This window comes from Onychostruthus taczanowskii, unplaced genomic scaffold (assembly GCF_017590055.1).
Source record: "Onychostruthus taczanowskii isolate IOZ18803 unplaced genomic scaffold, ASM1759005v1 scaffold14, whole genome shotgun sequence".
Taxonomy (NCBI): Eukaryota; Metazoa; Chordata; class Aves; order Passeriformes; family Passeridae; genus Onychostruthus; species Onychostruthus taczanowskii.
Window position 1 is genome coordinate 4590307 of NW_024498573.1, and position 15371 is coordinate 4605677.

The 15371-nt window shown below is 46.8% G+C and overlaps 1 protein-coding gene across 1 annotated transcript in view; it reads left to right on the forward strand.

Moving 5' to 3' along the window:
• The first annotated feature begins 3540 nt into the window (after nucleotides 1-3540).
• The window catches only part of ADAM19 (ADAM metallopeptidase domain 19), a 32000-nt gene continuing 20169 nt past the window's right edge, over nucleotides 3541-15371 (forward strand). The window contains exons 1-3 of the mRNA XM_041397642.1: nucleotides 3541-3618; nucleotides 3960-4039; nucleotides 7309-7379. Coding sequence (XP_041253576.1) covers nucleotides 3558-3618; nucleotides 3960-4039; nucleotides 7309-7379 — 212 coding nt within the window. The 5' untranslated portion in view covers nucleotides 3541-3557. The remainder of the gene's footprint in view (nucleotides 3619-3959; nucleotides 4040-7308; nucleotides 7380-15371) is intronic.

The window sequence follows — 15371 nt, forward strand, 5'->3', positions numbered from 1 at the left end:
GTTGGAGAAGGTTGCAGGCAGCACAGAGAGGATTGTAAGTGTTTCACATGTGGAAATAGAGTTAAAAGATGTGTCTGCAAATATAATCATCTTCAAGTTCACTTGCCTGTTGGAATGAAGCAAAACTCATAGCAGAAAGTGGTAGCAGTGACCCACCCTTTAAAAGAAGCACAGGGAGTGCTTTGATACCCTTCTGCTATCAGCACATCAGGACAAGCCCTTGTCTAGCTCCTGATCATCTTACAGCACTTCTCCCTCTTTGGCAGGACAGCTGCTCCAGGGCCCTTCCAAATATTCCTGCTGTCCTACATGGGTGGTGGAAAAGCAGAGCTGAACAGAATATTCTGGGTCAGCTGAAGCTGCTCTCAACTGTCAAGACACTGGATGAAGGAGTTAATTCTTGAATCTCCAGTTTCCTTCACAGATTCACAGCCTCCTTCCTTTGATCATTTCAAATGATCTGAACCAGAAGAATGTTCTGTAAAATGGGAGATTTCACATTCCACTCGAGTCAGCCAAAGCTGTAACATTTCTCTCATCGGTGAGTGTGTCTGTAATGCAGAGGTTAGGCAGGACAGTCCTCTCCCTTCTCCCTTCTCCTGCTAAGACTTTGATTCTGGGTAAAGTTTCCTTCAGTGTCAGCAGGAGTCTTCTCAGAGCACTTTGTTCCACATCCTTTCCTAAGAGAGTTCACATGAAATGTTACTGAGCTGTGGTACATGTCTCAGTCATTCTCTGCTCAAGTCTGGTTCCTGAACAGGCATTTTCCTCTCCCTGGGTCCATTTCTTGGACAGGCCTAATTCCTGATTTACTATGAACATAAAGGGACAATCCTCATCTTTTGCACCCCAGCTATCAACAATAGCATTAAATCATCTTGAAAATTGTCAAGCAAGTGCAGAACCCCCTCTGCAAAAGCCCTGTCCTCAGCTTTGCCCTGGGGAGGCTGAAACACCTCACCCTTGCTCCGGGGGCTGCACAGGGGCTGCTGCTCCATGCCTTGGCCATGGGGATGTAACAGATGAGAGAACAAAGCAGATTTGAAATTCCTAGCTGATACTCCTAATCAGGCTGTTTGGATCCTGGAGGAAATGAGTCTGAGCCTGTGTAATTCTTAGATAACCAGGAGTCTGACCTTGTTCTGTGAAATCCAGCAAGATTTTGGGGAAGAGCTTTTGAAGAGGTGGGCGCAGGCAGGATCTGACTCACCCTGTGCCAGAAACAGCATTACAGCACCTGAGCACTGTTAATAAGGCTAAAATACCCAGAATTTTTCTATGCAACAATGTCTCAGTAATGTAAATGATATATTATATATATACTATATAAAATTATAAATATAAAACAAATATTTATTTATAATAAATAAATTTATTTATTTATAATAAATATTTATTATATTTATAAAATTATAAATATAATATAAATATATATATATATATAAATGAAACCTATATATAACCACTGCACAGCCTGTCATTATATTTTTATATACAGGGAGTTTCTGGTGGTTTTAAAGTGAGATATCCGTTCTCATATTACTAAGATCCAAAGGTAAAAATATCACTATATAACAAATGCAAATATTACACATATTTTATTTTTATGATATTTGACCACTGAAAACAATTACAAGCAGATAGTTGTTGGCCTAAATATTTTAATAATCTTAACATAAGGCTCATTTTATTCCATTTTGTGCTTTTTTGAGCTGATCTTCTTTTAGAGAAATATATAGCTAAATTTGAGTCTAAATTTGGCTTGCATTTTTACTTATTTATAATATAGACATGCACAATAGTGCTGTTGTTTTCTTCTATATTACAGGCAGCTATAAATAACTAGGGGAATTCACAGGGAAAAAAAAATAAATCAAGATTTCCCTTCAGGATATTCCATATGATTAGAAAAGAGCTGAAATTTTCCCCCTGTATTTTTTGCTCTTCAAAACAAGAGGATTTAGTTGTGCCATGAAAATTCATGACCTCTCTGTGGGTCAGCTAAAATGTCATTTATAGCCCTCTCACCCTGATTATTCCCTCTAGGTGTCCTTACAGTGCCTGACTTTCCTCTGCCAGAGTGATACCAGGAATAATCTGACCTTCACAAGATCAGAGAGATTCAGTTTGTGAAGTGCTGGGGGACAAAGGGGACATATGTGAGATATAAACCAAAATGGTATCTGCAAAAGGGAACAGTCACCTTTCCTTTGGGCAGCCCTGGCAGGAGCCTGCAAAAACCTTCAGTATAAAAGATATTAGAGTTTTCAATAGCATAAATAATACTCTGGACAAGAGAAAAAAATCATTACTGTTATCTGGCAAACCTTGATTTTGAAGGGAGTATTCACTTCCTACCAGCCTGATTTACTTATACACTCTACACTTATAACCTCTCCACATGCAAATTGTCCCCATTTCTCATTTCCCTGGTGGTTCACCTACACAGACAATTGAAGCACAGAGATGAACAGGAAGGGTTGAATGGAACATGCAGATCAATGTCTGTCTGAAGAGTATGGTTAAGAGGTAATGGCTCTTCCTGCCACTCGGAGCTGACCCCATAAAAATCCGTGTCAGCCAACGCTGGCAGCGTTGAGTGGGGCTGCAGCTGAGCTGGCTGTCACACACTGACACAGGAAAGGCAGTCTGTGGGCTCAGCGTGTGCAAGGAGCTCCTACAGCACCATGGAGTCCCCCAGTGTTTGCAGCTGGTAACCTCGGTGTGGCCCCACTAACCTGGGCTCTCCTGTCCTGCTGTGACCCCGACCCCAAAGGCTGATTCAGCAGCCGTGCCTCCCCCAGGTGCTCAGCTCCCTGAAGGGCAGAGATCCAGCAAAGAGATGATGTGTGGACTTCAAGCCTTGGCTCAGCCCTGAAGGATGCAGGAGAAGACAGGGATGCTCCTTCGGGAGCCTCATGGCATGACATATCCTCATGGATATCCCTGAAGGGCAGCACTGGGAATACGAGCTCTGCATGTTCCCAAGTCCTTCTTTAAGCCTGGCCCTCCCATCGGCCATAAAGGGAAGAGAGGCAGACAACATAATTTTGCTTCTGCCCTTTTATACAGGCACATAAAACTCCTGTATCCCTTCAGGTGTTCAGGAGTAATGTATTTCTAAGTAATGGAGAAATTTAGGATGTCTCTGGAACCACGGAATCAGCTATGATAAGATTGCACATAAATACAGCAAACACATAAATAAACAGCTCTTGAGCTCCTTCCTTCCCCCAGCTCTCCCCTTTTTCCTAGCTTTGGAGGCACAATGGATTTCCGCGCTGGCGAAGGCGCTGGAGGGGGGGTTTTGCAGGGGGAGCCCCAGGGAGGTGCTCAGGTTTCCCCCTGCCCCGGAGCGGGGACAGAGCCCGGCTCAGCCGCGCCCCGCGGGGCAGAGCCGCTGGACCACCGGGAGTATCCCGGGATGTGCGGAGGGAGAGCAAGAGAGGAGGGGGCTGCGGGGCGGACGCGAGCCTGGAGCGGTGGGAGGGGACAAGCGGCGCCGGGCGGGTTTATAGGGCGGCGGCGGCGGCGGAGAGCGGTCCCTGCCCGGAGCCATGCGGGGCCGGGGGCTGCTCTGCGGCATCGCCCTCTCGCTGCTGCTGCGGCCGCCGCCCCGTGAGTGCGGGGTGCCCGTGACGAGTGCGGGGTTCCCGGTCCGAGTGCGGGGTGCCCGGTCCGAGTGCAGGGTGCCCGTGCCGATTGCGGGATGCCCGTGCCGATTGCGGGATGCCCGGCCCGGAGCTGTGCGGCAGCCCCGCACCAGCGCTCCGGCTGCGGGAGCGCCCGGGGAGGGAGGCTGGGAGGATGGATGGGTGAGTGGGTGGGTTGGGGAGATCCTCCTGTTTTTCCTACAACCAGCGCAGAGCTCCCTCTCCTCTCCCGCCCCGGCTTCGTGCTGCCTTGCCCCCGGGCTGCGGAGGGGCCGGGATGCTGAGCCGCTCCTCTTGTCTCCGCAGCCGCGGCCGCTGAGGAGCGGCCCCAGCCCGAGGTGGTGGAGCCGCGCTGGGCAGCCCCGGGTGGCCCCGGCAGCCCCAAGGTAGGTCGCGCCCAGCGCTTGGTCTCTGTTTTGTTCGCAGCCCTGCCTTTGCGGGGGCAGGGGGGTGTCGCGGGTAGAGCAGCACCTGGCGATGCTCGTTTGGGGTTTGCTAAGCTGTGGGGATGAGCAAGGAGCTGCCATAGCTCCTGCAGATCGCAGGAAAGGCTGTGTGAGCTGGCTGGTGCATCTGGGAAATGCATTCAGCCTGCCTTCTGCCATGCCTTAAAGCCTCGGTCTGTGTCTGTGAAAGGGGAGCGGGGCCGTACAATCGGTGGCATTTAGGGAACGGCTGGATACAAGGATCTGCTGTAGGAGAAGATAAGCCCAGAAAGCCATCTGTGTCCTGGACTGCACCAAAATAAGTGTGACCAGCAGGTCAAGGGAGAGGATCTGACCCTGTACTCTGGTCAGGTGAGACCCCACCTGCAGTGCTGTGTCTGGGATCCCCAGCACAGGAATGATATCGACCTGCTGGAGCCAGGCCAGGGCTGGGCAGTGAAGATGCTCCAAGAGCTGTAACATCTCTCCTATGAAAACAGACTGAGAGTTGGGGTTGTTCATCCTGGAGAACTCTCTGGAAAGACCTTGTAGCATCTTCCAGTACCTAAAAGAGCTACAAGAGAGCTGGAGAGGGACTTTTTACTGTAGCATCTTTCAGTACCTAAAAGTATCTTGTAGCATCTTTCAGTACCGTGTAGCATCTTTCAGTACCTAAAAGAGCTACAAGAGAGCTGGAGAGGGACTTTTTACGAGGGTGTGGATTGACAGAACAGGGGAGAATGGCTTTAACCTGAAAAAGGGCAGGTTTAGATTAGATATTTGACAGAAATTTTTGACTGTGAAGTGACAAGGCACTGGAAGAGGTTGCCCAGAGAAACTGTGGGTGCCCCATCCCTGGATGTGTGCAAGGCCAGGCTGGATGGGGCTTGGAGCCATCTTTCCTAGGGGAAGGTGTTCCAGCCCACTGGCATGGGGATGGAACAAGAGGATCTTTAAGATCCCTTCCAGCCCAAACCATTCTCTGGTTCTGTGAATCCCAGCTGTGAGGGTGCTTCACTAGGTGAGAAAAGCCAACCAGCAGCACAGGTGGGTTTGGCTGTGTCTCAGACACTGTGTGTTACTACAGCTCTCACCCCTGCTGCTCTTCCATGGGTGGATGAAGGGATGTCTCAACAGTGTCCAGACTCTGACAATCACTGAGGTCCAGATAACATCAAACACAAAACACAGTTCCCCTTCCCAGGCTTGGTGTTGTTGCAATCAAGAAGTAATTGCAGTTGTGAGATTGAGAGAAAGAGGAAAGTCCACAGGATGTTTTTTATATTGTGAACCAAAAAAAAGGGGAAGCTAAGCATTATGGAAACATGTCATTTTTCTTGAATATAGTGGTGTTATGTGGGAATTTACTAATGAGTCTTTTCCATAATATGAGACTTTCTAAAACTTATCATTGTGTCCTATAACACACAAAACCCCCTACAACGACTCTCTTGTGATCTTAGTTCTTTTCAAAATGCCCTTGTGATGCTGCCTGCAGGTTTTGGTTCTGTTATTGATAGTCATGCAAATACATCTGGAGAGCATTTCCCCTCACATAAATTTGCTGGGTCTCAGGGGTCGCACTTGGTTTGTTTCAGGCAAGTTCCCATTGGCTCTGAAATGAGTGTTAGCAAAGCTTATATACAGCTGGGATATTTCATTTACACAGCAATTGATGGACTGAAGCAGTGGGATTACTGAAGGAGGAGGGAGGGTGGTATTAGTAATAATGATGTTAGCACAACCTTTGTGAAGAGATTTTATGATGATGGAGACCCTCAGCTATTGGCAAGGCAGCCTTACAGTGCTTTCATGTTAGTGACTGAAGCACAGACCTGCCCTCAGATGAATTGTGCACCTGTGATTTAGTGAAAGAAGCTCTGCCTGTTGCAATTATCCCTTTTTGTATATCCTAAATGTATTAACTTGCTTTGCATCATCTGCGTGGGCCTGATGCCACATCCTGGAAACTGAAGGAAGGATGAGCAAAACCCAGAATATGAGCAGGGAGCTGATGAAAAGAGATACTTGTATTTGCTGTAATGGCAAGTGAGCATAACTCTGGGCTGGCAGAACATCCCATTCAGTCAACCTTGTTTCTTTCACTTTCAATGTTCTGTTCCTCAAGGTCTCCTCCAACACTGGTTCAGAAAATACTCTGGGTTAATAATTTCACCAACCCTCATGATTTTCATAATTTCTTTTTTCTTCCAGCTGAATAAAGTGCACTGTTATATTAATATGAGCTATTTCCCTTCTGGGGAATTTGTTCATCCATTTTCTCTGTGAGAAAGCATTCAGACTTGGAAACCCCAAGCTGGCTTTACATAGTGGTTTTGCTTTGAGGGAGGTAAAACTGCAGACCCCAGAACCTCTTCTAGTTGCTGCTCTAAAAATCTCATTCTATGCTTAAAGTGGTTTTTTTTTTTTGTTTTTTTTTTTTTTTTTTTTTTTTTTTTTTTTTTTTTTTTTGTTGTTTTTTTTTGTTTTTTTTTTTTGTTTTTTTTTTTTGTTGTTTTTTTGATGTTGGGGTTAGTGTATGCATTTGGAATTGCACTAAGAAATTGGGGTGCATTCTGATCAAAGCAGCAGGCCCTGGGGATGCCCAAAATTCTGTCTGTGCAATGGCTGGGTCTGAAGGGTCCCTGTTCCCTGCCTTTCACTGGCACTTTCTGCAAGTAAAGGAATGAAGTGAGAATCTCTGGAAGAGGCATGATTCCTCTCGTCCTGAAATAGGCTCCTAAAAATGTCTTTCTGCTGTGACAACAAAGGAATCTTTGGTTAACTAGCTCAGATATTTGACTCTTCAGTCTCTGGGGCAAGCTGGGATGTCCTGTGATGTTGTGCTGAGCACAATTTGCAGCAGAGGGACATGCAGGGAGCTCTTCCCGTCCAACTGCACCTCCAAGCACTCCAACACAAGGACCTGTTGCCTTGCCTGAGCACTTTATTCCTCCTGAGACACCAGGTGGTGTCTCTAGCTCAGGTACAGCATCCCAGCGGATGCCTGCACTGCTTCCTGCCTCAGCATGGCTGTGCTGTGGGATGCAGCAGCGTGCCTGGAGCTGGGAGCCACCGTGCTGCATCCCCTCCCTTCCCCATCACTCCAGGTCTGAAGTAGGAGGAAGGCAAGGGGTGGTTTAAGGTCAGCTGCCGTTTCCAGTTTGTATTTGTGGATGTGTTCATAAGGATGATGTATGAGTAACAGGCACCCTCTCCCCTGCACGCAGCATCCACCCCGAGCTGAAGTTACAGTGGAGGCAGAAGGCCAGGAGCTCGTCTTGGAACTGGAGAAAAATAGGTAAGTGTGCTTGTGCCCTGCATTGTGATCCCACTTCAATAATGAATAAGAATTACAGTGAGGTCAACAGGAAAACCTCCACTGACTTCAGCAGGATTTTGATAAAGACAGGATGTGGAAGTCCTTCACTGGATTTCAAGGTTATTCCGAGTCCCCTCAAATGTTAATCAGCCAAGGAGCACATTATAGCAGAGCTTTGTCAGCAAAAAAACAGATGGTGGCCTGGCCCTCAGTGTGTAAACTTATTTTTGCATCATAATTCTTCCTACATTAACTGGGAAATGTTGTTGATATGAAGCTCCCTATTTTCCAAATGGCTCAGTGCTTTAGAGTCAGTGTGACTCTAACGGATTTCATTTGCTGCGATCCAAAGAGGTCCTTCTCTGCTTCCTAGGAGAAATGATCTGACAGTTTCTATTCCATTAGTGCCCTTCATGCTAAAGCAGACTGAAAAATTGTTTCTGCATTAACTGAAATGCAGCCTCCTCTCAGACATGTGAGAGCAATGCTGTGTGCTTCCATAGGGGGTGATGCACACTGAATTCAGCTGAAGCTGCAGGACATTAAGGTAGGGAGAAGGATTCTGGTCTGGAGGCCACCCCAGAGCCTCTCTGCCCTGTGAGTACATTAGTTTCCAGCAGTGCAGTAGCAGCTGGGAATTTAGCTGCAAGAAGTTTGTTTTGCTCAGCAGTCCACTTGCACTGTTGGTGTTTTATTTGTTTTTAAATGGGCTTGAAGATTTATCTATGGAAAGACAACCAAATGTTTGTCTCCTAGAATCTGTAGGAATAATAACTTCAGAATAATGACCCTGTTCATATTTTACATGTATTTTATGGACATCCAAGCACAAAGATTGAGGGCTCAGCTATCCTCCTAAAAGAGTGAAATGTTAGAAGATCTTACTAGTTCTGATGGCAGTGCATACACCTAAATGGTAGTCAGGGTGTTTTGGAGCAAAACCAGGGGGGTTTTTATCACTTTCTGCAGTAAAGCCTGAAATGTGATGTCTGATGGAAGATGAGTATGAGGTGTTTTCTGTAAAAAGTCACAAAACCTACTGAGAGTTCCAGTGCTGCAAAATCCAGATGCTTTTCATAGGCAGTCATGGACCTGTGTAGAACTAAACAGAAACAGCTATAAATTCTGTGTATTTTAGCATGTTTTAGCTGGGAAAACAAGGCCAGGCACCATAAGCACTGCTAAGCCAGTCCTGCCTGGAGGAATAGCTGCTGCTGATGACAGTGGCACCGTGCCAGGTCTGATCTGAGCCTGGAAGCAGCACAACCTCTGATGCTGCTGGGGGTCTCCTTCCAGGACTGCCAGGCCTTGCTGATTCCGCAGTTGCTATGCAAAGGTGAATATTTCTGGCACAGCAGAAGCTGGCCAGAGAGAGGATCCTTGCTGAGTTGATGTGTTTGGGCTCCAAGCACAGTGATGTAAGCTCCAGGTGCTCGCGGGAGCGGTGCCGTGCTATTTCCAGCACAGAAAAGCCCTTTGCTGGTGTTAGTAAACAGAGTTATAATAATAGAAGGTTCCTATTGTGTTTATTTCCTGAAGTGCATTTTCATTCATTGAGATGTATACAGACAGGCTTGGAAGTGTGTGCACACACTTCCACTGCAGGATGGATCTCCTTTACAAGTGCTGATGAAATAGCACTTGGTTGAAAACCAGCTGGTTTGGAGCTTTTAATTTTTATTTTCAGTGGAAAATGCAGGTGATTCATAGATAGCAGTGCTTCATGTGGGAGTCTTGCTAGGCCTGAAGTCCTTGCTCAAGAAAGGTGAGGGTGCAATCACAAAATGCAATTAGTGGAAGGGCTCCACTTCTCAGAGACTTGTAAAAGTGCTGAAGTAGTTGAGAGACTTAAATTAAAAGAGGAACGTATTTATCAGCACCCATAGAACACTTTTAAGTGGAGACAAACCTCTTCTCCTTGTTGAAAAGTGTGGCAAGGCAGAGCCCAGCCTGGGTTGCTCCACAGCACCCAGGAGCTCATCACTGCTCGTGCTTGTCTCACAGGGGAAGCTGAGGTTCTGGGTGAGGTTTGGGGTGCTGAGTAGCTGCAGCATCCAGAACTTCTTCTGGGAAGAGTTTGTTGCCCAGGCAACAGGAGAGAAAGTGAAATCCCCCAAGTGGGAAGTGTCCCTTCAAAGCTGTACAAAACCTGTAAGCTCCAGGCTGCAAATTCACATGAAGATGGGCATAAGAGAACTGCAACTTCAAGGAAGGTACTTGAGGCTTTTTTAAAACTAAAATAAGCCTCAGAGAACTGGGCCATTTAATTGCTTCAGTTTAGAGGAGCATTTGGAAACCAGCTTTGCTGCTGAGGTTGGTGCTGTGCTCCCCCTCTGTCCCTGGGTCAGCACAGGGATGTGAATGCACTCACCTGGCTCACACTTCACTCTTGTATCCACATCCCAGACTCCCATCATTCAAAGAAAGCATGAAATTGCCATAATTTGGGTTTGGTTGGGATATGATTTACCCAGTGGTTCCCAAAACTAGAAAGGAGATATGCCAATCCACTGAAACTGCTTCAGGTGATGTTCTTGGTGGTTAGGCAGCCTTATTGCACATTCCCCACTCTCCTTCTGGAGAGACAACTGATTAAATTGCTTTGAAAAGTGAAGAAAGTGTCATAATATGTACTTTAGTAGGGATGCTAGCTTTGGAAGAAACATTCTAGTTTCAATATGTGGAAGAAATGTTCACACCATCCCATTTCATATTCCATACGAAAAGGACATCATGTTCATCCACAGAGGTGAAACACAGAAATTATTGCATATCTTGCTTCAGAGCTGTGCCCAACCCAGTGTTTTGTAACAAGCTCATCACACATCTGCATTTGGGCTTCATATATCTGTGAATACAATTATTGCATTAGCAGTTAACATCATATTGCATTATTTCCTGCCCAGGAATTTGATAAGAAGTCAGAAACACACTGGAGTTTCAAGCAGAGTTCATGACACACTAACATTTCAGGATAATGACAAAATATATCACTCAAATGACTCTGGCTTGTTTTAAATGACTCAAATCCATGTCCTGCAGCTGTGGGATTGGAAAGCTCAAAGCTGCACAAACAACAAATATATGGAGAGTTGCCTATAAAGCAGCTTTAAATTTGGCTGGGGCTTAGGAGCGGAAGAATCTGAGTTGCAAACTTTGGATGAAAAGTGACTTTTTAAAAAGGCATTTGCATTTGTTAATAAAAAGCAGCTTTGAGCCAAGCAGGGACAGACTGAGAGCCTCTCAATGTGTGTGGCAGCACTGCCTGGGGTGAGGTTTTTCTTGGTGAAGAGGAGAGCTCCCATTTGCACAGCAGAAACCTGCATGGAATTTGGCTTGTCACCTCTGTGAAGGACAGGGAGCAGAAAGACCTCTCTTCTCTCTTCTCTCTTCTCTCTTCTCTCTTCTCTCTTCTCTCTTCTCTCTTCTCTCTTCTCTCTTCTCTTCTTTCTCGTGTCTCTCATGGGAAGAACACACTTGGGAAGAACCCTCTCAGCTGCCTCTCAAGGGTATTGGAGGCTTCTCCAGGGGGTGTCCCTGCCTGTGGATCAATCCCTGGGAGATCCTTATTCTGGGCACTGCCCTGGGTGGCAAAGCCCCGGTGGAGATGTGCAGGAACTACCTGAGGACACAGCAAAGGACATCCAGAGCTCACCTGGTCTGACCTCAGGAGTCAACAGAACCTTGGTTTTAGGCCACTCCTATAGGAAGCAGCATGATTTCCAAGCTCTGCTGGCCCCACCTGGGTAGGTGACAAGTGCTCCCACCCAGCCTGGTGCTCTCAGTGGTGCAGTAAAAGATCTGTCACTTGTATTCCTGTGTTTCCTGCTTTTGCACATTTCCAGGGCCTCTCCTACCAGCTGAGTGAGGAAGTTGCTGCCCATTTCTGAGCAGGAAGGATATATGAAATTATTCCACTGGTGGGCTACACATCATCAGTGTCTAATGGGCTTCCTTCATGGGCAGGGGTTAAGGGTTATGCAAAGGGGAAATTGAGTTTATCCTGCTCTACTGTCTCTTGGAATCATCAGAGAAACAGGGGTGGGATCTGGAAAGCTACAGCTGCTTTTCAGCTTCCTGATTCCCTCAGGATATATAGTGATTCCTCTGTGTGGGGCAGAGAGGAAGAGACCTGGAAATGAAGCCTTTTAAACCTTTTGTGCACTGACTCATTATCAGCCAGTTTTCCATTTATTTCATTTCCTTTTTCCTCTCTGGGTAACCTTTATGGTTCCTATTGGTAAGTCAAGGGTCTATGTGATAAATCTTTCTTGGGTCCTGTAACACAATTTACACAGTGAATGTCACAGATGATGTGGGTGGCAGAAGGGGATGGAGAGTCTTTAGTCTGTGATAATTTCCCAGGCCTTACAAATGGCTTGTTTAGTTCCACCTCAATAGTTGGAAAGCCACTTTTTCCTTCCAAACTGCTGTGTTTACACAATAAACATGTTCTTAGCAAAAGCTCTAGAGGAAGGGAGCTTAAGAGCTCCAGGATTCATCTGGATGGAACTCATGAAGAAAAAAAAATTGGATTTCATTGGTTTTATGAAGTGCCAGGTTTTGACTGCAATATTCCAGAGGCTTGAAATCTCCCATTTCCCACTAGTGGTGGATATGGAAAGCAGGCCTGCTTGTGTTGTCATGAGTCATGTGCTGGTGGTGTTCAAGATGGGGCCACTTCAGGTTTTGATAATAAATTCAGGCTTTAGGGAACATTTATGTGACTGAGAGGCAAGAGTTCACATTCCCCTTCTTACCCTACTTGGATCCTGTTGAGAGGCAATGGAGTGGGACCACAAACTGTAGATGGAAATCTCATGTCTAAGGTTTCTTGGGAAAATCAATTCCCTCCACCCCCAGATGCAGTCAGCCTGGCTGGACAGATTTATTGTGATTTGAGGAAAGGGACAGGGAAAGAGATGTAAGAGACTGCAGGCTCCACTTTTCTTGGTCCCATGACTGAAAAATCAATGTCAATGTTTCTCATGAGAGCTTCATGGACCATTTGGCTTTTGTTTTTTTGGGAGGAAATAAAAACCATGTCCATCTCCTAGATACTGCTGGGTGTTTCTAAGCTGGCAGCTGTCCATGCAGACTAGCCCCTCTGTAAAATGAACCCAAACAAGGTTGCTGATGGGACCAAAATATTAAAAGTCCTTCTTGCTGTAATTAGTAAGAAAATCAGAGTGCTGCTGGGGCACTGTGGGTGCCTGTGGGTGATCTCAGGCTGGTGCAACTGAGTGTGTTCATGGCAGCCCTGAGCTCCTCTTAGGCTTGTGCTGACAAGTGATGTTTTATAGGCAAAACTGCTCCCATTTATCAGGAAAATAGGGGTGAGTTTCTCTAGAGCAGCTGGGAAGTGTGCACTCCCTCAAGAGGACGTGGCCATGCGAGCAGGGCCCCAGCTTTCCTTCTGCTGTTTTTGGGAGTGTTTGGGTGTGCCTTGCAGCCCCTCTTCCTCCAGCTGCTCCTCAGCAGTGGCCAGATGAGCTGAAAGCCACGTCCTCTCCCTGTCCCCAAGTGCCACAGGGCAGCTGCCTGCCAAGAGAGCTGGGTTTGCCCCGTGCCCTCAGCCCACCTCTGGTGCTGAGAACCATCTCGGTTCATGAGTGAAGTATGTGACCCCCTGTCCCAGCAGAGCCAGGCTGCCCTGTGCTGCCAGCTCTGCACGCAGGAGCAGCACAGGGAGGAGGGCTCTGTGTCAAACAATGATATCATTGAGGGGCTGGAGCGGGACCAGGACGGCTCCAGGACAGCCATCAGCAGGAGCCGCTCGGGCCATCTGTACATGATGGCACCGAGCCACTCTCCCTTCCTCTGGCTTCCTCGCTGACATTCAACCTGGCTCCCAAGGCTTCCCAGGGAGCGAACCCTGCCAAGAGCAGGCCATTCCACCCTGAGCTTGGAGGCTGAGCTGGATTCTGGGGATTGAGTGATCCTGCCGAAAGCTGGTCCCTGTTGGAAAGGTGTGAGGCTCCTCTAGAACATCCCAAGCTCTCGTGTGCAGCTTCCCCTGGCCCCAAACCAGCTGCAGCTGCTATCAGCTTTAGCAAAGGAGAGTGCTCCCATCCCAAACCAGCTTTTTCTCTGACTTCACCAATTCTTCATGCTGATAACTCCTCTAATGAGAGACTCAGTGCTGCCTTTTAGGAAGATGATGTGTGTTAGCGATTTGCCAGCTGCCTGACTGGATCTCAGAAACCTTTAAGTGATGTTGTTTTGCATCCAGACTTTTGCAGCTTCAGCATGAGCTGCTGGAGAAGTGGTCACTACAGAGGCGTGTAATGTAACTGAGAAAAAAAACCAAATTGTGTCATTTTTTCCAGACTTTCCCTCTCCAGCAAGGAGGTGAACTCTGTGTTTTTCTGGAAACCTCCACCAGTGCTAATTCCCCTGGCATAAGCTGCTCAGCCTGGCAGGGATGTTGTCTTTCTCTTGTCAGAGAAGGTTTTGGGGTATGGGTGTTTCTTTGCTGTTTATCAAGCAGCTGGTACACGTGGAAAAGAGATTCAAGACTGGCTGATAACTCTGCTGCACTCTTGGTGACAGGAATGTTTGTTTGCTGCTTATTTACAGTCTGGTGGAAAGCTTGGTGCTTGCTAAAGGAGCGAGTCAGGCTGGGAATGAAATTTTACAGGCTCAAAATAAGACACCAAGGGTGTTGCAAGATGTTCTGTTGTTTTTCCTCTTTCCTCACTGTCCTCCCCACCACACCTTGTGCAATCCCCTGTGATAGCCCTTTCTGGCAGTGCTGCAAGAGCCACATGGTCCCCCTGCATTAAGGCTGGGAACTGTCTTCAAAATAGGACTGTTTCAAGCTCAGAATAAGAAACTGAACTTTTCTTAGGGACCCTGTGGTGTAGAGTAGGAGTCAACTGGTGCAGAGAGTCTTTCAAGTTGCAACATGGAGATGACACAGGCTTCAGCTGAGCAGCTGCCTAAGTGTCCCTAAAAATTCAGGCAAAGCTCCTTAATCCACTCTAGGAGGGGCTGGAGCCTGAGTGGGAAGGGATGTGCACACCCCTTGTGCTGAGGGGCCTCATCCTGTGCCCTCCCCGGGCAGGACTCACAGCTCTGAGGAGCCTCCCGGGGATGCTGAAGGGGAGATCAAGTGGCTATTCATGGCTAATGCTTTCCAAGAATAAAGGAGCAGGAGGAAAACACAAGAGTGCTTGTTTGGGAATGAAGCAAGCAGGCTGTGCAAAGCCTCAGCTACTGGAAATCCACGGGCTGGTGTCTGGCTGTAATAGCACAGGGCAGATCACACTGCTTTACTGTCTGCCCCTGACACAGACCAGATACCTGCCAGAGCATTGCTCAAGGCAATTTCCTGCGACTTAATGCAATCTGTTGATTAAATATTTGTTTCTTGCACCCTTGCTGAGCAAGCTGCTGCAGTCAGGGAGATGAAGGGAGTTATGTTCTGTGGGATGTTGCTTATCTTGGGTTTACAGACCTGGGACAGCTGAACGCAGCAACCTGGCCTTCTGATCACTGACAGCATCTGGTGATAAGAATTAACACATCAGAAAGACACAAAATGAGCTTTTCTGGGCCATGCTGAACCTTAAAAGTGGAGATAAAAGCCACTGCTTTCCTGACATCAGATGCTATCAGACACAGCAGTGGCACAGTTGTCTGTTGTTAAACTGTGGGTACTTGCTCAGCTCTCTGAGCCTTTGGATGCCAGGTGGGTGAAGCAATTTCAAACACTGATAAAAGGTTTTGTTTCCTGTTGTTCTGGTGTAATTTAATTAGATATCACAGGCACCCAGTCCTTTTTTTAAACAGAGATGCTTTCAAGGTTGATAAGATCTGACTGACAGGTACCAAAAGCCAAGATGGAAAAATCTTTGTGTTTGTTTGTGATACAGCTTTCTTCATCCAGCCTAAAGAAATCAGGCAAAAAAAAAAAAAAAAAAAAAAAAAAAAAAAAAAAAAAAAATTTTTTTTTTCTTTTTTTAACAT